This window comes from Procambarus clarkii, chromosome 10 (assembly GCF_040958095.1).
Source record: "Procambarus clarkii isolate CNS0578487 chromosome 10, FALCON_Pclarkii_2.0, whole genome shotgun sequence".
Taxonomy (NCBI): Eukaryota; Metazoa; Arthropoda; class Malacostraca; order Decapoda; family Cambaridae; genus Procambarus; species Procambarus clarkii.
The window spans coordinates 17,113,239-17,135,862 of NC_091159.1; the positions used below are offsets into that span (position 1 = coordinate 17,113,239).

The following is a 22,624-nucleotide window of genomic DNA, read 5'->3' on the forward strand; positions in this document are numbered from 1 at the left end:
GAAGATTAAGCCACCCAAAAGGTGGCACGGGCATGAATAGCCCGTAAGTGGTGGCCCTTTTGAGCCATTACCAGTATCAAGAGCTGATACTGGAGATCTGTGGAGGCGCGACTGCACCCTGCGTGACGGGAGATGTCTCCCGGACCAAGTGGTGACCAGATGGTGACCGCTTCCCACTATATATCACTGCTATATAGTGCTACAGGAGGGGGGGGGGAAGACATCTCTCGTCACGCAGGGTGCAGTCGCACCTCCACAGATCTCCAATATCATCTATTGATACTGGTAATGGCTCAAAAGGTCCACCACTTACGGGCTATTCATGCCCGTGCCACCTTTTGGGTGGCTTAATCTTCATCATCATGCTACAGGGGAAACTTTCGTCATTGACGGAATTCCATGACAGCAAGTACGTTGACATTTCTTCGGTGTTAGAGGCTCAAAGACAGACCAGTTCTAGCAGAACAAGTTAATACCCGAGACGTGTTCTCACATGGCGCTCTGCCTGGTCCGGTAGACGGATGAATAATGGAGCAGGTCCTCCAAGAGGGGAACATACTCAAGATGGAAGCCAACTTGTGCTTCACATAAGGTTTTGGGAGGGTACGAGATGCTTCTTAGTACTGCAAGTTTAACCCGCAAACACAAACCGAAACTATCTATATTTTCCGCTTGTTACAACGTGTAATAAAGTTGTTACATCTTGGCTTACCGTGTTTATGACTTATTAGAACGTTGTTACAACTTGCTATATTGGTTGTTATAACTGGTTAGGAGGTGTTAAAACTTGTTCGAACGTTGCACCAACGTTGTAGTTTCGGTGTGTGTTTGGCGGGGATTGATCTTGTCTGCCTTGCTTAGTTCATCACGTGTCCTCTCATGGGCACTGACGAGCCAAACTTCATCCTAAACATCCTTCAGGCCATGTCATCAACATGGCATGCAGTTTCAGGGGAAAACTACTCATCATGGGCAGACGATGAGTCACAATAACGTGGCTGAAGATATGATTAAACTACCCAACAGATGATGAGCGGACCACGTTTCGGTCCCTCCTGGACCATAATCAAGTTGATTTCCGCCAAACACACACCGAAACTACGACGTTGGTACAACGTTCGAACAAGTTTTAACACCTGTTTTTGTAATAAAGTTTTAACACGTCTAACACCTTTAACACTTATAACAACCAATAAAGCAAGTTGTAACAACGTTCTAATACGGCATAAACACGTTACGCCAAGATGTAACAACTTTAATACAAGTTGTAACAAGCGGAAAATAGAGACAGTTTCGGTTTGTGTTTCCAGGGTTGTCATAACTAGCCACAACCGACTTGATAATGGTCCAGGATGGACCGAAACATCATCATCTCATCTTCTGGCGTGTGGTTTAGTCATCACTATTCATCATGACTGTAACAGGTGTAGCTAAACGAATTTTGAGTCCATCCGTAAACTCTTCCACTACCCTCACATAATAGGTATAGGGTGCATAATAAATGAATTACAGTAAACAAAAAAAATCCAAGAAACAAAGACACGACCCCGACGTAGTCTGTCTGTGTACTACTTACTAAAATTCTTATGTAAATTTTGAACGTTAAGAGTTTATCTATATCGCACAGGTGACTGTACCCTTGTGTCCCAGAGGTGACTGTACCCTTGTGTCTCAGAGGTGACTGTACACATGTGTCCCACGGGTAACTGTACACATGTGTCCCACGGGTAACTGTACACATGTGTCCCACGGGTGACTGTACACATGTGTCCCACGGGTGACTGTACACATGTGTCCCACGGGTGACTGTACACATGTGTCCCACGGGTGACTGTACACATGTGTCCCACGGGTGACTGTACACATGTGTCTCACGGGTGACTGTACACATGTGTCCCACGGGTGACTGTACACATGTGTCCCACGGGTGACTGTACACATGTGTCCCACGGGTGACTGTACACATGTGTCCCACGGGTGACTGTACACATGTGTCCCACGGGTGACTGTACACATGTGTCCCACGGGTGACTGTACACATGTGTCCCACGGGTGACTGTACACATGTGTCCCACGGGTGACTGTACACATGTGTCCCACGGGTGACTGTACCCTTGTGTCCCACAGGTGACTGTACCCTTGTGTCCCACAGGTGACTGTACCCTTGTGTCCCACGGGTGACTGTACACATGTGTCCCACAGGTGACTGTACCCTTGTGTCCCAGAGGTGACTGTACCCTTGTGTCCCAGAGGTGACTGTACCCTTGTGTCCCACAGGTGACTGTACCCTTGCATCCCACAGGTGACTGTACCCTTGCATCCCACAGGTGACTGTACCGTTGCATCCCACAGGTGACACCCGGGTGAACGAGCAGCCGGAGCTGGCGGTGATGCACACCATCTGGATGAGGCAGCATAACAAGCTGGCCACGGAGCTCAAAAGCCTCAACCCCGGCTGGACGGACGAGATCTTGTTCCAGGAGGCGCGAAGGATCTTGGCGGCGCAGATCCAACACATCACTTACAACGAGTACCTCCCCATCGTCCTCGGTGAGGGACGCCTCGAACTCCTTTACAGCTGAACAAATCCACTAGGGCCCTGACGAGGACTCGAACCTGCGTCCGAGAGCATCCCAGACGCTGCCTTAATCGACTGAGTTACGACATGGTAAAAGAGTTGAAACCGAAGTTTTACTGAACTCCAGTAAGTTCGGTAGAACTTCGGTTTCAACTCTTTTTACCGTGTCATAGCTCAGTCGATTAACGCAGTGTCTGGGATGCTCTCGGACGCAGGTTCGAATCTTCGTCACGGCCCTTGTAGATTTGTTCATTTGATGCATCACGCAATTGTGATTTATGTGTGTCCTTTACAACTTCAATGCTTTTGTAATTCCTTATATATATATATCGGTCATTTAAGGGTTCCGGTAGCACAGGCGGGTTCGTTCTCGATGCACAGTCGATAAATACGGGTTCGAATCCCGGGCGGGACAGGAATGGTTAGGCACATTTCCTGTCACCTAATGATTGTGTTCATCTAGCAGTGAGCAGGTACTCAGGAGTTAGTCACCTTGTTGTGGGGTTGTATTCTTGGGGGGGGGGAGGTCAGTAATTCGGCAATGAAAGGAGGGGGGGGGGGTGTTTGTAGTGGTGTGTGGCACTCCACTACAAACCACCTCGATAAAAGCCTAATATGTATGCATACTCTCTGGCTTTCTGTCCCACGACACAATTATTATTATATTTCATTCTTGTTTAATTTGGTCTGGCTGTTTCACATCTTGAGATAAATGAGCCATTGTAAACGCTCATACCATTTCCCCTCCTCATACTACTGTTTATACTCAACACTAACTAATCATTCACTATATTCACCACACCACACCACACCACACTACAACACAACACAACCCAACCATAGCACACCACACCACAACACAACACAACCATAGCACACCACAACACAACACACCACACCACACCACAACACAACCATAGCACACCACACCACACCACACCACACTACAACACAACACAACCCAACCATAGCACACCACACCACAACACAACACAACCATAGCACACCACACCACAACACAACACAACCATAGCACAACCATTCACATTACCACTCCGTAAATGAGTCACTTCATCGCACACACAAATCATTCAGTTGTGACCAAGTGTTGGTCCCTCAGGTCGACGGTTCATGGAGACGTTTGGTCTGGTGCCGAAGAAGAAGGGCTACGCTGCTGGTTACCGCGAGGACGTCGACCCCACTATCATCAACGCCTTCGCCGCCGCTGCCTTCAGATACGGTCACACTCTCATCTCTGGCAACATGGAGTAAGTCAATGGGAGAGCGTGTGTGTGTGTGTGTAATTACCTAAGTATAGTTACAGGATGAGAGCAATGACCTCACCTCGTTCTGTTGTGAAGACCTCCTGGAACCTCTTGTTCTTCACACACCTCTTTGTCATTCTCTGTTTACCTGTCCTCACCCGTTCTAAGTTTCATCACCTGTTCTTTCACTGTTGTTTTCCTTCTGATGTGACTGTGGAGTAACTTTGATTCGGTCTTGACTTTATTTGGTATATCATGTTCATACCTTTTTTCAGCTGCTCTCTGGTGTTCTGTTATTTCGAAAGTTCTTCCATGCCCCTTTGTTCAGTTCCTTTGCTTCCATACATGCCCTATTAAACCACGCATTCTTCTTTTGCTTCTCGGATTTTTCCTTTTGGGCCGGGATAACCTGTTTACTGCATCCTGATACTTTTGGGTGACATAGTCCATCATGTCTTGTACGGACTTAGCTCTGAGTTTTAGGAGTTTTTTAGTTTTTCCTTAGCTCTTAGGAAACTTCTCATCTCCCCATAATTCCCCTTTCGGTATGCCAGCCTTTTGTTTCCTAGTTCATTTTTGGAGGAGATAAATCCTAGCTCTACCAGGTACTCAAAGATCAATACATTGTGATCACTCATTCCCAAGGGTGCTTCCAACTTAACTTCCCTTATATCCCACTCATTTAGGGGTATGTGTGTACTCACCTAATTGTACTTGCCGGGGCTGAGCTCTGGCTCTTTGGTCCCGCCTCTCAACCATCAATCAACAGGATTGACAGGTGTGTGTGTGTGTGTGATTTGTGTGGGTGTGTGCGCGCGCGCACATGTGCCAACTCTTTTTTTTCAGTAACGGTAAGCAACTTCCACTTTCTTGGCAGTGTGAATATAACAAATTTGTGTGTGTGTCCGTCTTGTACGAAATCCCTTACAGTTTCTGAACGTTCTTGGCATAGTCGACCTTTTGGGTTAGTTTTCATTAACAGCATTCAGTAGTATAAAAATTAATATTCAAAAGACATTTTAGATAAATAATAATGAAAATTCAAGGGAGCCGTGTGAAGATTCGAACGTATGTGCCTGGTATTCTCAGATGCACACGCTAGACGACTTCACCACGACATGGTCAAAAGAATTACAACCTGGGGTACTACTGTGCCCCCGAGGCTTCTACTGAAGCCGAACCAGGGTTCGACATGACCAAAACTTTTGACCATATAATATTGTAGTCGTCTAGAGCGTGCATCTGGGAACACCCAGTGCATAGGTTCGAATCCTCATCACGGTTCCTGGGATTATCTCAATGTTATATCACAATGTAATTTCTTTGTGTGTAAATAATAATACAGGACTTTAGTCTGACCAAAAGCACAGACCACCGGGTAAAATTCTCGTGTATAGGCTACTCACCTTGACGTTCTCTTTTTTTTTCAGAGCCTACAACAAATTTGGCATTGTGGAGAAGAACCTCCGACTCAGCGAGAATCAGTTCTCACCCTTCATTCTGTACCAGCAAGGAGGCTTGGATTCTCTCCTGCGTGGCCTCACCATCCAGGCCAGCCAGAAATTCGACCGCTTCTTCAGCAAGGAGGTAGGATGGCGCGAAATCAGTATATTTGAAAGCTCGCAGCCCGGGAGGGAATATTGAATTCAGCTCGATCCATTATTATATGATGCCTTTGTATTCTGAATACTATCTGGGATTTGGGATATTGTGACAGATAATGTGGTACAAAGCTTTACAGGTTTGGTCTCTTCGCCTGGTATGTACTCACTCTTCAGCTTTATTTTGACCTTGTTAGGCATCAACTAGAGACTATACGGTTCAGTTTTGGTCATCACCATACTATAAAATAAACACAAGTTCACTTGAATGTGTGCAGAAAAGGAAGACAGGGTTAATAACAGGAACAAGAAACTTCTTTTATGTAGAAATTATAAAACCTACTTTACATACATTCTCTGGGGAGCACAAGAGTAAGGGGGTGACAGAGCTGATGTATATAAACACCAAATAGAACATTAAAATGTGGATACAAATTGGATAAGTTTAAATTCGGTAAAGACCTGGGTAAGTACTGTTTTGAAAATACAGCTGTGGATTTATTGAACCATTATAGAGTAGCATAATAGAACTGGATCATATAACATATATAAATCATCCGTTAGGAACGTGACATACTAAGTCTGTTGGGGGGGGGGGGACCTTCGACAAGCCGCCGGCTTCCTGTACTCGTCGAGGCCACTATAGAGCCTCTCGGGTAAATGTACAAATGAGTTCGGCTCGGAAATGAATACGAGCGATCTGCAGTTGCTTCAACGCTTGACCAATGTTCCCTCACTTCCTCACTAAGTCGCTTCCTCTCCACAGCTGACCAATCACCTGTTCGCGGGTAAGAACAAGTTCGGGATGGACCTGGTGGCCCTGAACCTGCAGCGGGCCCGCGACCACGGCATCCCTGGCTACAACAAGTGGAGGAAGATCTGCGCCCTCCCGAGGGCCAACACCTTTGATGACCTCGCTGATGTTATTGATCCAGAGGTAACCATTGCTATTGCTTTTTTAAATAAATAAATAAATAAATGTTTATTCAGGTAAAGTACATACATACAAGAGGTTTTACAAAAATTGATAGATTTATAGATAGAGCTAGTACATACAATGCCTAAAGCCACTATTACGCAAAGCGTTTCGGGCAGAGGTCTTAGAGGAGCGTTTTATTGTTCTATTATTATTATTATTATTATTATTATTATTATTAATTGTAATAATTCTAATCAAATATTGATTCATATTTTATTAGTATTATTAGTATGGTTATTGATAGTTATTATTTGTACGTACAGTAATTGTACATTTTTTTAAAATTAGAATGGCATCATAAAGTAAAGATATATGTACCCGAGAAGCCACTAATTCTGTAGATAATAATCTTTATTGTTAATTTGTTTTAATTGTATTTGAAGTTATGATTATCTCAATATAATTTTCACCAATATTTCTCACACTGTACACACTATGGCTCTTGTCAACACCACTACTTATTTATATATTTATTTATTTCCATCCGGCGGCTCTTATATATATATATATATATATATATATATATATATATATATATATATATATATATATATATATATATATATATATATATATATTATTAAATATGACCGAAAAAGTAAGATTAATAATTCTAACACGAATTTTCTCAATCTTTCGTACATTTCTTTTCACTGTTGGAGGTAAACAGTGTTTCACCTCCAACAGTGAAAAGAAATGTACGAAAGATTGAGAAAATTCGTGTTAGAATTATTAATCTTACTTTTTCGGTCATATTTAATAATATATGTCTACAGTAAAGACTGCTACCAATATATATATATATATATATATATATATATATATATATATATATATATATATATATATATATATATATATATATATATATATATATATATATTATCCAGTGTTTTTGTTTTGTACAGTTATCCATATTTGGCCCTTTCCTTCACCTTTTTCGGCCCCTTTTATCCGTAGGTTTCACCCCTTATTTTGGTGGTCAGGTACTTGCCCTGGCGGGTATAAGGACTGTCTACCACGTTTCCTTCTCTATTACGGGCTATTCATGCCCGTGCCACCTCTTTGGTGGCTTAATCTTCATCAGTCATTTCCTTCTCTACCGGCTCACCATAGCCCGTGCTACATGGACATTTCGTTCTGAGTCGCTAAATCTAAAACAACAACGACGTTTCCTTCTTCTTACGGGCTATGCATGCCCGTGCAACCTCCTGATTGGCTTAATCAATCAATTAATCAATCATTTTCCTTCTTCGGTTATATAGGTTTCCTTCTTCGCTTTCGGTTATATAGACTACGTCTAGGTTACAGATGCAACTGGGAGATTGGTGAACCCCGACAGAGAGAATTGCCGCTACCCTCTGTGCCCTGAGGAAAAAGGATAGAGGAATCAGACCGATTGCTGTGGGTAATTCACTCCGGCGCCTCGTCGCTAAGGCTGTTGCTAGAACAGTTAGCCAGGCAGCAGCAGACATGCTGAAGTCAAAACAGCTTGGGTTTGGCATTCCCCAAGGGTGTGAGGCAGCGTCTCATGCAGCTAGAGCCTACATTGCCAACATTACAGATGAAAAAGCCCTGATAAAACTGGATTTCAAAAATGCTTTCAATCTGGTAGGAAGGGATGCAGTACACAGTGCGGTTCATCACCTTTTTCCTTCCCTCAACTCGTTTGTAAACTCATGTTACAGCAAGAATCTAACTCTGCAATTCGGGGAACATGAAGCTGAATCACAAGGTGTCCAACAGGGTGACCCCCCTTGCTTTTTTTCTTTTCTGCTTAGTCATCAAGGAAGTCATTGACAACCTGTCCAGTAAGTTCAACATTTGGTTTTTGGACAATGGTACTCTAGCTGGCTCCCCAGACTCCCTCCCGGATGACATAAAAATAATTCAGGAGCAAGGGGCAAGTCTAGGCCTCACCCTGAACTCTTCCAAGTATGAAATAACTTTCATCAACCAGCACACAATAGAGCAAATAAAGGTTGTTTTTCCTGATATTCATATAACCAACCCTGAGGACAGCACACTTCTAGGAGCTCCCCTTGGAGGGAATGCCATCGACGAGGTCCTTGGTAAGATCATCTCTGACCTGAAGAGGATGAATGAGAAGATTGAAGACATGGATGCTCATGATGCACTTTACCTCATCACCAGATGCTTGTCCCTCCCCAGGCTGACCTACTTTCTTAGATGTTCGCCATCTTTTAAAAATATTAAATTAGAAGAATACGACAGCCTGCTGAAATTAATGCTAGAAAAAGCCATCAACCTTTCTCTCAGCCACCCACAGTGGAAACAAGCTTCCCTTCCTGTCAGACTCGGGGGTCTCGGCGTTCGCACAGCAACACAAATTGCAGTATCAGTGTTCCTGTCCTCTTCAGTGGCATCTGACAACCTCGTGAAAGAAATTCTACCTGACCTAGGTACCTAGGTCAACAGGCAGGGATACACGAGTCCAACTTCAGACTGCACCACCAAATGGGTATCTCGTGCAGGACCAGCACTCCAACCACCAATTTCTGAAGCCCATAAGCAATCCAGCTGGGATCGCCCCATTGTCGACCAAGAAGCTGCGACAACACTACATGACACTGCCTGACTTAGAGCTGTAGCAACTCCCCATGCAGGTGACTTCCTATTGGCAACCCCAATGTCAGCAACTGGCACTCGTCTCACACCGCAGGCCCTCCGAATTGCTGTGGCTCTCCGCCTTGCTGTGCCAATCCACACCGAATACAGGTGTATTTGCGGCGAGGCAGTGACCGACAGGTACGGACGGCATGGCCTTCTCTGCCAAAGGACAGGAGGATGGCATGCAAGACACGGTGAGGTTAATGACATTAAAAGAAGCTTTACCATAGCCGGTTATCCAGCAGAGAGAGAGAGAGAGAGAGAGAGAGAGAGAGAGAGAGAGAGAGAGAGAGAGAGAGAGAGAGAGAGAGACCGACCGACCGACCGACCGACCGACCGACCGACCGACCGACCGACCGACCGACCGACCGACCGACCGACCGACCGACCGACCGACCGACCCCCCCGTTACTTAATGCCCCGCAACTCTGAAGAGCCTGTCGGTCGCCCAGTTGGGATCACGGTGAACCCCTGGAAGAATGGTAGACAGTTGGTGTGGGACTACACTTATGTTTCAACTTTAGCCAACACCTGTGTTGACTTCAATGCTGCACAGGTAGGAGGTGCTGCCAATCACCGGGAAGCGGCCAAGTCACGTAAATACAGAGACCTTGATCACCACTACAATTTTGTCCCCATTGCCTCAAGAGACACTTGGTGCCTGGGGTAAAAGTGCTGCTAGTTTTTTGAAGGAGTTGGGGTCTAAGCTAATTGAAACAACTAGAGACCCTAGAGCCGCCAGTTTTCTCTTTCAGCGCCTTAGTGTGGCGATCCAGAGAGCAAATGCTATAAAGGAAATGAGAGGAAACTGTATCCATGGTTCTTGCCCGCCATCTGAGGAGCTGGAGGAGCTCTACAACTTGTGACAAGTAGCCTTGTACCCTGCATGTAACCTATGTTGTAACCCTTTTTGAGTAATCAAATTTAAAAATGGTTAGATATATATACACACATACAAAAAGAATAGGGGTGGTAGGAGAAGAAAATATCAAAGTGTTCACTGAGGATCCACAAGGTCTTCTCTGAGTACTCTTTATTTTCTTCTCCGAGGCTATGGGTCCCTACACTTGCACCAGAGATGGTACCCCTTTTAGGTTTATATATATATATATATATATATATATATATATATATATATATATATATATATATATATATATATATATATATATATATATATATATATATAATATGTCGTACCTAGTAGCCAGAACGCACTTTTTGGCCTACTATGCAAGGCCCGATTTGCCTAATAAGCCAAGTTTTCCTGAATTAATATATTTTCTCTAATTTTTTTCTTATGAAATGATAAAGCTACCCATTTCATTATGTATGAGGTCATTTTTTTTTATTGGAGTTAAAATTAACGTAGATATATGACCGAACCTAACCAACCCTACCTAACCTAACCTATCTTTATAGGTTAGGTTAGGTTAGGTTAGGTAGCCCAAAAAGTTAGGTTAGGTTAGGTTAGGTAGGTTAGGTAGTCGAAAAACAATTAATTCATGAAAACTTGGCTTATTAGGCAAATCGGGCCTTGCATAGTAGGCAGAGAAGTGCGTTCTGGCTACTAGGTACGACATATATATATATATATATATATATATATATATATATATATATATATATATATATATATATATATATATTTATATATATATATATATAATGTCGTACCTATGTCGTAAATATACATTATATAATTTTTAACTTATCATGCCTTCTCTGGTAAGGAAAGTATTAACCCATGCATCAAAATGTTAAACTTCTGTTATAACATTTTAGAACCTCCTTGTTTTCAGGTAATCAACCAACTGCGGGAGCTGTACGAGGATGTGGATGATATTGACATTTTCATCGGCGGTATTGCAGAGAGGCCCTCGCCAGGCTCCCTCCTAGGCCACACCTTCCTCTGTATAATAGGAGATCAGTTCGCAAGACTCAGGGTATGTATGCATAGTATTCTACAGTATTTTGGTGCAGTAGATAATGTGCACGTCACTTGTTTAAACGGCCATGGGTCTGTTCAGTAGCTGTGGGGGCAGACACAACCTCGCCTGGGGCTTGGGAAGCCTCGGTAGTAATAATAATGATAATGTTTATTCAGGTAAAAGTACATGCATATAAAATGAGTTACAAACAGAATGTTGAATTTCTAGATAGAGCTAGTATATACTCCGCCTAAAACCACTAACACGTATAGCGTTTTGGGCAAGAAGTGGGAAAAACACTTAAAAACTAGGACAACACACATCCTGTCCCTCGACAATGGAAAAACCAAAACATAAGTATGTCATTTTTTGTTTCTAGCTCATTTGTAAGTGTGAGCAACAATTATATTTTCTTCATTTGGAGCAAGAAATGTACATAACATCTTTCGTCCACAAATACTGGCCAATACATGCTTGCAGGGCCGTCCTATAGTACAATAGGATGGTGAAGATATGTGGTAGATATGGTTTGAAGCTTGAAAAAGTCCATAGAGCTGGCAGGCAGGGAATGGAAGAACGGGGCGAGAATGCAGAAATCTTGAGCAAGGAACTGGAGACGAGGCGAAGAGGGAAGATGAAAGATCGGTGGCCCAACCACCGCGGCTTTGAACTTGAGAAGAGTGCGGTAGGACTGAGTAGGGCGTCATTTGTAGTACACACATGGGATGGGCTCGCAGGCAGCTGGCAGTTGATGGTTGTTAAATGTTGATGTTCCAGCATTTTGTTGGTGGTCTACTTTTTCCTTGATGGTTTCAGTAAACTCGGGCCGTTGGTCTTCTTCCTGGGCTTGTCGGTCTTGGTGATCTTACTTCGTGTTGTCATTATGGGGCTATCGTTGGAGGTTGATGGTGTAATGTCGTGAAGAAAATCGGCAGCTGAGTAGTGGCATTTCCGTGAAGGAGGAGATGGTGTTCCAACAGACACGTCCTCATCCGATTCATTAGATGAGTATAAAGCAGAAATGGTAGATCGTGGAGGTTTAGTTCTTGATGGTTGAGTAGCAGCAGTGGGTACTGCAGCAGATGAAGAAGGTTCCGTGGCTGAAGTCTACATGGAAGTGGCAGAATCGTCGTCGAGTGAAGAGTCAGCAACCTCTAGAGGGTCAGACCAAGGATCAATTGCAGCTGAAGTCTCTACTAAGTCGTGTGAAGGACCAGCAACAGCTGGAGAAACGGGTGGAGCAGGAGCTGACAGTAGATCTGAAAGCTCAGCCTCATTTACAGTAATGTCAAGGTCAGTAACTGGAGCTGGAGCAGAAGTTGGGGTCTTAGGAGCTAGAGTCTTGTGAGCTGAAGGCACTAGAACAAGAGTTGAAGTCTTCATTGAAGTGGCAGAATCATCGTCGAGTGAAATCGGCATCCTCTACAGGGTCAGTTGCTGGAGTTGAATCTGAAGCATTGTAGACTTCACCAGGAACGTTGAAGGTAGGGAGACCATTCGCTTTGTAAAGAATATTCAGAATTCTCACATTCTAGGGGGTTAGTACCAGCAATCATTCTGGCCCTCAGTGGTAGCCTAGGTAGCCATATTCACAGTGGAGAAGGTGACCTGCGGCTGTTGCAGAACACAGTTTCATACACATACAAGCCTGGGTTTTCGTTCTCGATGTTGTCTGCAATTTCTCCACTGTTAGGTGCCTCACTTTCCCATTCTACGATCCAATGTCTGACCTCACTGACAATGACCGATCGTGCACGAAGGAGCTGTCGTGGGAAGTGGAGATGGAGATGATGCTCTGTACGAAGCCGATAACCTCGATTTATCAGTTTTTTGACGTCTTGCTCGTTAGAGAGGTGAAAACAAAGTTGGTGCCTGCTTGTTCGATATCGTCAAGTACTACTTCATTTACGTCCTTAAGTAACTTCAGGAGGATTGGCTGGGTGAACGCATGTTCGTGGAGGGGCGTACCTCGGACCTTGTAGTGTTTGTGATGCATGGTGTGCTTCCTGGTGGACGAAGGATCTCTCTCTAAGACTTGCACGTCACTGGAGATGGCCTACCATCTCTACACGGCATCAAAGTTGGGAGTGGGGTCTGACCATTTAGAGTGAAGCTGATTGATAAAGATTAAGCCACCCAAAAGGTGGCACGGGCATGAATAGCCCGTAAACAGTAAAGCTAGTCTTGCTTCCTTATATTTGCCCACCCGGCAGAGCTAGGTGCCACGGGAGACATCTCCCGTCACGCAGGGTGCAGTCGCACCCCCACAGATGTCCAGTATCAGCTCTTGATACTGGTAATAGCTCAAAAGGGCCACCACTTACGGGCTATTCATGCCCGTGCCACCTTTTGGGTGGCTTAATCTTCATCAATCAATCAATCAGCTAGGTGCGAGAGAGAGAGAGAGAGAGAGAGAGAGAGAGAGAGAGAGAGAGAGAGACAGAAAGCTGGAGCAACCAGAGTCACGTCCGGCCGTGACGGCTCGATATGGTTTAGTGTTCTAGTTATCACATAGGTGAAGATGACAAGGGCTGCTAACATTAGCAAACAAAATTAACAGTTGGTAAATATTAAAATTATGAATTTTGAAAACAATACAAGAATCCACTGAAGGATGAAATATTTGTGATTGCTATAGTCTATTGTGCACTTTTCCTGTCACCTAATGCTCCTGTTCACCTAGCAGTACATGGGTACCTGGAAGTTGGCCACTGTACTTGGGTTGCATCCTGGGTCAGTAGTTTGACTGAAGTGACCTCGATAGAAGCCTTAAATGTGTTTTTTTTAACAACTTTTCACACATTTTGTAGATTTTTGTAATGAATATTGCTAATGTTATTGAATATTGCTAATCCCATATTGCAATGCCCAACGATATGTGATAACCAGGGCAAGATGGGATAAAGTTGCCCTCCTACAGTATTAGAAGAATGCAAAACTTTTACAAACTATCCGTGGCTTAGCTGTGGGCTGCCCGTGGCTTAGCTGTGGGCTGCCCGTGGCTTAGCTGTGGGCTGCCCGTGGCTTAGCTGTGGGCTGCCCGTGGCTTAGCTGTGGGCTGCCCGTGGCTTAGCTGTGGGCTGCCGGTGGCTTAGCTGTGGGCTGCCGGTGGCTTAGCTGTGGGCTGCCGGTGGCTTAGCTGTGGGCTGCCGGTGGCTTAGCTGTGGGCTGCCGGTGGCTTAGCTGTGGGCTGCCGGTGGCTTAGCTGTGGGCTGCCGGTGGCTTAGCTGTGGGCTGCCCGTGGCTTAGCTGTGGGCTGCCGGTGGCTTAGCTGTGGGCTGCCGGTGGCTTAGCAGTGGGCTGCCCGTGGCTTAGCGGTGGGCTTCCCGTGGCTTAGCGGTGGGCTGCCCGTGGCTTAGCGGTGGGCTGCCGGTGGCTTAGCGGTGGGCTGCCGGTGGCTTAGCGGTGGGCTGCCGGTGGCTTAGCGGTGGGCTGCCGGTGGCTTAGCTGTGGGCTGCCCGTGGCTTAGCTGTGGGCTGCCCGTGGCTTAGCTGTGGGCTGCCGGTGGCTTAGCGGTGGGCTGCCCGTGGCTTAGCTGTAGGCTGCCCGTGGCTTAGCTGTGGGCTGCCCGTGGCTTAGCTGTGGGCTGCCCGTGGCTTAGCTGTGGGCTGCCCGTGGCTTAGCTGTGGGCTGCCCGTGGCTTAGCTGTGGGCTGCCCGTGGCTTAGCTGTGGGCTGCCCGTGGCTTAGCTGCGGGCTGCCCGTGGCTTAGCTGCGTACTGCCCGTGACTTAGCTGCAGACTGTCCAATCAAACTTTTATATCAGTATCTTTAACATAATTTAGTTTTTTCAAAGCATTTTGCTATACTGTATTGTACAGTACTGCCACACCAGTGGTGAGTACTAAGCCTATAGCGCAGTGGTCAGCGCAGTGGTCAGCGCAGTAGTTTCTCAACCGAAAGGTTACTGCTCTGATTCTCTTGAAGGATGGAATTACGTTTGGGCGCATTTCGTTGCACCTTACGGCTCTGTTAACCCTAACGGTAAACAAGGTACCTCCCAGTTACGTATTTACCCTTTGGTAAATCCTAAATACGTAAGGGTTTACCTAACACCCTTAGGTAAATACGTTTCTGGGAAGTGGTAGATAGTTGTAGATTGTCAGTCGTTTGGTAAACCTCGACTAGCCTAACAGGCTTACTGTCCCGAACAATGGGGAACAATTATGTAGACTATTTCTCTTCATTTATCGCCATTGTCAACTACATGAATCACAATTCTATAATATTTAACAGGTGGGCGATAGATTCTACTACGAAAATGGTGGATTGGAGTCGTCGTTCACAGAGGCTCAGTTGGACCAGATCCGGCAGACCAGTTTAGCCAGAGTGATGTGCGACAACTCCGACAACCTGGAGATGATGCAGCCACTCGCCTTCGTCCAAGCCGAGCTTGTGTGAGTATTCCAAATTGTATTCGTTGTGTTTGGCTTAGTTAAAGTTAATAATAATTTATTAATATTAATAAAGTTTAAAGTTTATTAAAGTTAATAATACAAACCCATTTGTTATCAGGCGTCGTCAGGAGTTTGTATAACTTGATTCCTAATTTCAAAGTGTCTGAATGTCAAGGTTACTTGGTTGTCAATATACTTGTCATTACAGGTTTTCATAATTAGTACATACTTGTAAAACTTCTAATATGATGTACCTGTGCTTTAATTACATAACTATTCATGGTTGAATTAGTAACCTTGAATATTAGTAATTTTAGCTGTAAATGTCATTTTAAATATCTTATTTAGCCTTTGTTGAAAACATAAAATTAAGAAATACAACTCCAGTGTTCTTATATATAAACACTAGTTGATTTGTATTACATAAATATTTATAGTAATATTTAAAATTAGGCTCCCTGTTATAGTTACTATGCAAGAGTGCCTCACGCTGCCCATCCCTTGTCACCGGCAGGATGGGCTGCCGCAGACAGCCAAGTCAGGGCAGGGGCGGGCTGCCCCAGACAGCCTAGTCAGGGCAGGGGCGGGCTGCCCCAGACAGCCTAGTCAGGGCAGGGGCGGGCTGCCCCAGACAGCCTAGTCAGGGCAGGGGCGGGCTGCCCCAGACAGCCAAGTCAGGACAGGGGCGGGCTGCCCCAGACAGCCTAGTCAGGGCAGGGGGCTGGCTGCCGCAGACAGCCAAGTCAGGGCAGGGGGCGGGCTGCCGCAGACAGCCAAGTCAGGGCAGGGGCGGGCTGCCGCAGACAGCCAAGTCAGGGCAGGGGGCTGGCTGCCGCAGACAGCCAAGTCAGGGCAGGGGCGGGCTGCCGCAGACAGCCTAGTAAGGGCAGGGGCTGGCTGCCGCAGACAGCCAAGTCAGGGCAGGGGCGGGCTGCCGCAGACAGCCAAGTCAGGGCAGGGGGCTGGCTGCCGCAGACAGCCAAGTCAGGGCAGGGGCGGGCTGCCGCAGACAGCCTAGTAAGGGCAGGGGCTGGCTGCCGCAGACAGCCAAGTCAGGGCAGGGGCGGGCTGCCGCAGACAGCCAAGTCAGGGCAGGGGGCTGGCTGCCGCAGACAGCCAAGTCAGGGCAGGGGGCGGGCTGCCGCAGACAGCCAAGTCAGGGCAGGGGCGGGCTGCCGCAGACAGCCAAGTCAGGGCAGGGGGCTGGCTGCCGCAGACAGCCAAGTCAGGGCAGGGGCGGGCTGCCGCAGACAGCCTAGTAAGGGCAGGGGCGGGCTGCCGCAGACAGCCAAGTCAGGGCAGGGGCAGGCTGCCCCTGACAGGCATGCATATATATATATATATATATATATATATATATATATATATATGTCGTACCTAGTAGCCAGAACTCACTTCTCAGCCTACTATGCAAGGCCCAATTTGCCTAATAAGCCTAGTTTTCATGAATTAATGTTTTTTCGACAACCTAACCTACCTAACCTAACCTAACCTAACGTTTTCGGCTACCTAACCTAACCTAACCTATAAAGATAGGTTAGGTTAGGTTAGGTAGGGTTGGTTAGGTTCAGTCATATATCTACGTTAATTTTAACTCCAATAAAAAAAAATTGACCTCATACATAATGAAATGGGTAGCTTTATCATTTCATAAGAAAAAAATTAGAGAAAATATATTAATTCAGTAAAACTAGGCTTATTAGGCAAATCGGGCCTCGCATAGTAGGCTGAGAAGTGAGTTCTGGCTACTAGGTACGACATATATATATATATATATATATATATATATATATATATATATATATATATATATATATATATATGTCGTACCTAGTAGCCAGAACTCACTTCTCAGCCTACTATTCAAGGCCCGATTTGCCTAATAAGCCAAGTTTTCCTGAATTAATATATTTACTATAATTTTTTTCTTATGAAATGATAAAGCAAGCCTTTTCTCTATGTATGAGGTCAATTTTTTTTTTATTGGAGCTAAAATTAACGTAGATATATGACCGAACCTAACCAACCCTACCTAACCTAACCTAACCTATATTTATAGGTAAGGTTAGGTTAGGTAGCCAAAAAAAGCTAGGTTAGGTTAGGTTAGGTAGGTTAGGTAGACGAAAAAACATTAATTCATGAAAACTTGGCTTATTAGGCAAATCGGGCCTTGAATAGTAGGCTGAGAAGTGAGTTCTGGCTACTAGGTACGACATATATATATATATATATATATATATATATATATATATATATATATATATATATATATATATATATATATATATATATGTCGTACCTAGTAGCCAGAACTCACTTCTCAGCCTACTATTCAAGGCCCGATTTGCCTAATAAGCCAAGTTTTCCTGAATTAATATATTTACTATAATTTTTTTCTTATGAAATGATAAAGCAACCCTTTTCTCTATGTATGAGGTCAATTTGTTTTTATTGGAGTTAAAATTAACGTAGATATATGACCGAACCTAACCAACCCTACCTAACCTAACCTATCTTTATAGGCTAGGTTCGGTTAGGTAGCCGAAAAAGTTAGGTTAGGTAGTCGAAAAAACATTATTTCAGGAAAACTTGGCTTATTAGGCAAATCGGGCCTTGCATAGTAGGCTGAGAAGTGCGTTCTGGCTACTAGGTACGACATATATATATATATATATATATATATATATATATATATATATATATATATATATATATATATATATATATATATATATATATTATGTATATATATGTGTGTGTGTGTGTGTGTGTGTGTGTGTTCACTTCTCACAGTGATAACTTTGAAAAGTGAACAAATATGTCTCAAAGTGGAATTTTCATACTCTGGAATTTTTGTTAAAATGTGAAGTGAAGTGTGAAGTGAACTAAAATGTGAATTTTTACATTTTGTTAAAATGTAAAAATGTGAAATGTGTTTAGAACACATTATTATTTCCAATTTACTTGCATTAATTGTAGTTATATATATGTGTGTATATATTTTCAGAAATAAGCGTGCTCTCTGCAAAGTTGGGAACCTGATCCCAAAAGTGTCCCTTCAACCATGGAAAAACGAGCCAGTGTGGACATGAACAATGAATTAAGATAACGGTAAAAACATTTATAAATAAAAAATAATGGCTGAACTTAAAAATCCAAACATAAATGTTGAGTTTAACAACAACAACAACAGTAAGGATCTGTACTGACTGAAGCTAAAACAGTACTGTTCAGTATTTACTTTAGTTCAGCTTTAGTTCTAGTTCAGCAGTATTTTCTTTAGCAGCTTATTGTCTTCATGCTCTTTAACGAGCCTCTTTATTATTGATGCAATCATGCAACTTATTGTGTTGCATGATTCAAATCCAAAGGAATTCAGACTGGGAATGCATTTAATTAAATGCAATAACAAAATATAAGTTCCTAACCAACATATCATGGATTGTCCAGATGAATGAAACCAAAATGTGTTTTGAATTTATATATATATATATATATATATATATATATATATATATATATATATATATATATATATATATATATATATATATATATATATATTGAAGACAATAAATCGTGCCTATGTAAATGTATCCTTGAATATATGTATTTGATTTGCATAACATTTAATGGTGTTTGGACATTGTTGGAGTGCTTTCCATACAGTTCATCAAATTATAAATTATTACAACCTTTTAGGGTAATACCCAATTATACTGTAATTCTGCTGTTCTGTACTGTCATAATAAATCTTTTTTAATTTAATTACAAATTAATTAACTTTAATGATAACCATGTTATATAGTCACATTACAAGCCTTTTTTAATATTGTGTCCTTTTTTCCATACATAAGTGTATATCAATTTAAACATAATGAGGTGACATCATAATCCATCCATATTGTAAACATTAATCTGCTGCCAGTCAATTTAAGAAATATCGAATGTGGTGAATATCACACGCTTCCTGGTCAGGTTAAGGATGTCTTTTAGTATGAACAGTTGAAATTCGTGACCTCAAAAAGGGTGGCGTCTTGGCCTGTGCTGGCCTACTTAAGGGAGAGGACTTGTCTTATCGTCTCACACCAACCTCTCTACCAACCTGCCAGAGGCAGAGCTCTCTACCAACCTGCTAGAAGCTACCAACTTACAGTTTACCTAGTGTGATGTAACTGGGTACAGATCACCAGGAGTTAGGGCCAGTTTACCTGGTGTGACGTCACTGGCTACAGATCACCTGGAGTTAGGGCCAGTTTACCTGGTGTGACGTCACTGGCTACAGATCACAAGGAGTTAGGGTCAGTTTACCTGCAGTGATGTCACTGAGTACAGATCGCCAAGAGTTAGGGCCAGTTTACCTGGTGTGACGTCACTGGCTACAGATCACCTGGAGTTAGGGCCAGTTTACCTGGTGTGATGTAACTGGGTACAGATCACCAGGAGTTAGGGCCAGTTTACCTGGTGTGACGTCACTGGCTACAGATCACCTGGAGTTAGGGCCAGTTTACCTGGTGTGACGTCACTAGCTACAGATCACAAGGAGTTAGGGTCAGTTTACCTGCAGTGATGTCACTGAGTACAGATCACCAAGAGTTAGGGCCAGTTTACCTGGTATGATGTCATTGGGTACAAATGTGGGAACCGACCTGTGAGATTTATATTTATTTAATTTATATGAATTTATATTTACGTTAATTTATATATTTCGATAGCAATTTGTATAAGTGGACTGTATTTCTGCAATATTTCTCATAAATCGATCCTTACACATTAGGGGGGTTTATATTAAATTTATATATATGCAGCCAATCAAACTACAGTATTAACTACATATATTAATAAATAAATTGGAGGTGCCTTATCTTATTGTACAGCAGGCTTAGTCCACCAGATATAACTAGGATGTAGACACCAAATTATCCTCGTGTGAGGCTAGCTTCCATCACCCATAGTAACTGATGTACCAAGATTAATTCTTGCTTCCTCTTCTTGTTCCTGTCAAAGGGCACTAGCTGTAAGCCGGAATCCTAATATATGACAGCTATATCAGAGAAAACACTGAATATTAGATAAGGACCAAGGATTAATTACCTGTGTTGAGTCGATTGTTTGTGTTATAACCGGTTCGTCCTTTCTCTACCTAACATTAACTGGCCAGAAATTATTAGATAAACGGGTTTCGGTTAGACACTTCCCTTGTGGTTGTTGACAGCGTGTTGATGATGGCAGAACACTTAAGTCGATCTCCATAACACTTTGTCCAAGAGAAATCATAGGAGCTGAATTTGCTCCACGACTCTGGTCTTAACAAACAATGGCTGACCCCCTCTCACTACAGATACCTTGGCTCTCCTTATCCAATGTTAATAGGTGATAGAAGGGTCACATTTACTCTATTTTGATACTGATAATTAAGTTAATTCAAATGAGATGTTTTTATGATATTAAAAGTCCAAAGACTAATGTATTTAAGAATAATTCCCAACAGAATAGCTGGTGAATTTATAGTACTATGTGGCAATGATATCCCGTTTTCTATTGATGGAAAATTCCACTACAAGCTACATTTTCTATGGGTTAACTTGTGTATACAACAACAGCAATATTATCTGCATAATGCATGTAACATTAGTAAATGGTGTCGGGTTCTCCGACACATGTTGCTTTCCCCCCCCCTCCATGTTGCTTTCCCCCCCCCCCCACCATGTTTCTTCCCCCCCTCCATGTTGCTTTCCCCCCTCCATGTTGCTTCCCCCCACCCCCCTCCATGTTGCTTTGCCCCCCACCCCCCTCCATGTTGCTTTGCCCCCCACCCCCCTCCATGTTGCTTTGCCCCCCCCCACCCTCCATGTGGCTTTTCCCCCCTCCATGTGGCTTCTTCCCCTCCATGTGGTTTTCCCCTCCTCCATGTTACTTTTCCCCTCCCTCCATGTTGCTTGTTCCTTGGTGTACTGAAGTTAAGGCGAAGAGGTAGAATAGCTTGTTAACAGAGCCAGAGTGCATGGGGGAATTGTGTAAAACCCCGGTTTGTGTCTCAGACTGTAAGAACCACCAACACCATCCAACACGTGGTAGTGGACCAACATAAACATCGTGTGACTTGTAGATTCTATATCCATCCTGTTTACAATAGTGTATCCAATAGATATTCCAACGTCACATCGTTTTCTGTTGACGTTCCTACAATCCATTCTCTAAGATTTTCAAAGCTTACACTATTGTATATAATGTTGCAGATAATGAATCACAATAACATAAATAAATAAATAAATAAATTAAATAAATAAATAAATAAATATTTATTCAGGTAAGGTACATACACACAAGAGATTTTTACAAAAATTGCTAGGTTTATAGATAGAACTAGTACATACAATGCCTAAAGCCACTATTACGCAAAGCGTTTCGGGCAGGAAAAACATTAAAGACTAAAACTTAATACTAATTGAGTTTAAAGTATAAAATGTGCTGAGAACAAATAAAAATAAAAATAGGAAAGGGGGGAACATGGCTGAAAGAGCCATGTTCATGGACATGGCTGAAAGAGCCACAAATATAATTAGGTCGACAAACAGCGGTTTAAAAAAAAAACAGACATGGGTTGACAATAGAGGGGTAAGGTAGGTTACAGGGAATTTATTAGGTAGTGCTTCGTTTTTATCTTAAATTGGTTGAGAGAGGTACAGTCTTTAACATGATTGGGAAAGTCATTCCACATTCTGGGTACCTTGATTTGTAGAGCATTTCTAGTTTGATTAAGTCGTACTCTTGGAATATCAAAACTGTATTTGTTTCTGGTGTGGTGCTCATGGGGTTCTGCTACAACCTTCTATGAAGCTTTTGAGGTCAGGATTGGCATTACAGTTCAGCGTTTTATATATGTATAATACACATGAGAGAATGTGCAGTGACTTAATATCTAACATATTCAAAGATTTGAGTAGGGGTACCGAGTGAGGGTCCGTCTAATTACCACAAGCTACACAAGCTTCAGAAAGCTTCCTGGCAATACGTTAGTAATGAATAAATATGATATGGTAGGTTAGGCTGACCTAACCTAACCTAACCTAACTTAACCAAACCAAACCTAACCTAACCTAACCGACGCTTGGATCGTCGACTTTATTTGGTGTCACCAGCTCTTTATTTTCGTCTAATTTCTTAATAAAAATATACTTTTTCAGATTAAAATTATGTTTTCTCGTGTTGTACATTCAGCACCAACATTATAATGAGTAAA

General features: G+C 43.2%; 1 protein-coding gene across 2 annotated transcripts in view; it reads left to right on the plus strand.

Moving 5' to 3' along the window:
• Positions 1–19,149, plus strand: part of LOC138363000 (salivary peroxidase/catechol oxidase-like) — a 64,573-nt gene extending 45,424 nt beyond the window's left edge. For both annotated transcript variants that reach the window (XM_069321665.1, XM_069321666.1), the window contains exons 11-17: positions 2,353–2,550; positions 3,699–3,846; positions 5,274–5,430; positions 6,211–6,381; positions 10,857–11,000; positions 15,221–15,381; positions 18,389–19,149. In XM_069321665.1, coding sequence (XP_069177766.1) covers positions 2,353–2,550; positions 3,699–3,846; positions 5,274–5,430; positions 6,211–6,381; positions 10,857–11,000; positions 15,221–15,381; positions 18,389–18,473 — 1,064 coding nt within the window. In that variant the 3' untranslated portion in view covers positions 18,474–19,149. The remainder of the gene's footprint in view (positions 1–2,352; positions 2,551–3,698; positions 3,847–5,273; positions 5,431–6,210; positions 6,382–10,856; positions 11,001–15,220; positions 15,382–18,388) is intronic.
• Positions 19,150–22,624: the final 3,475 nt, after the last annotated feature.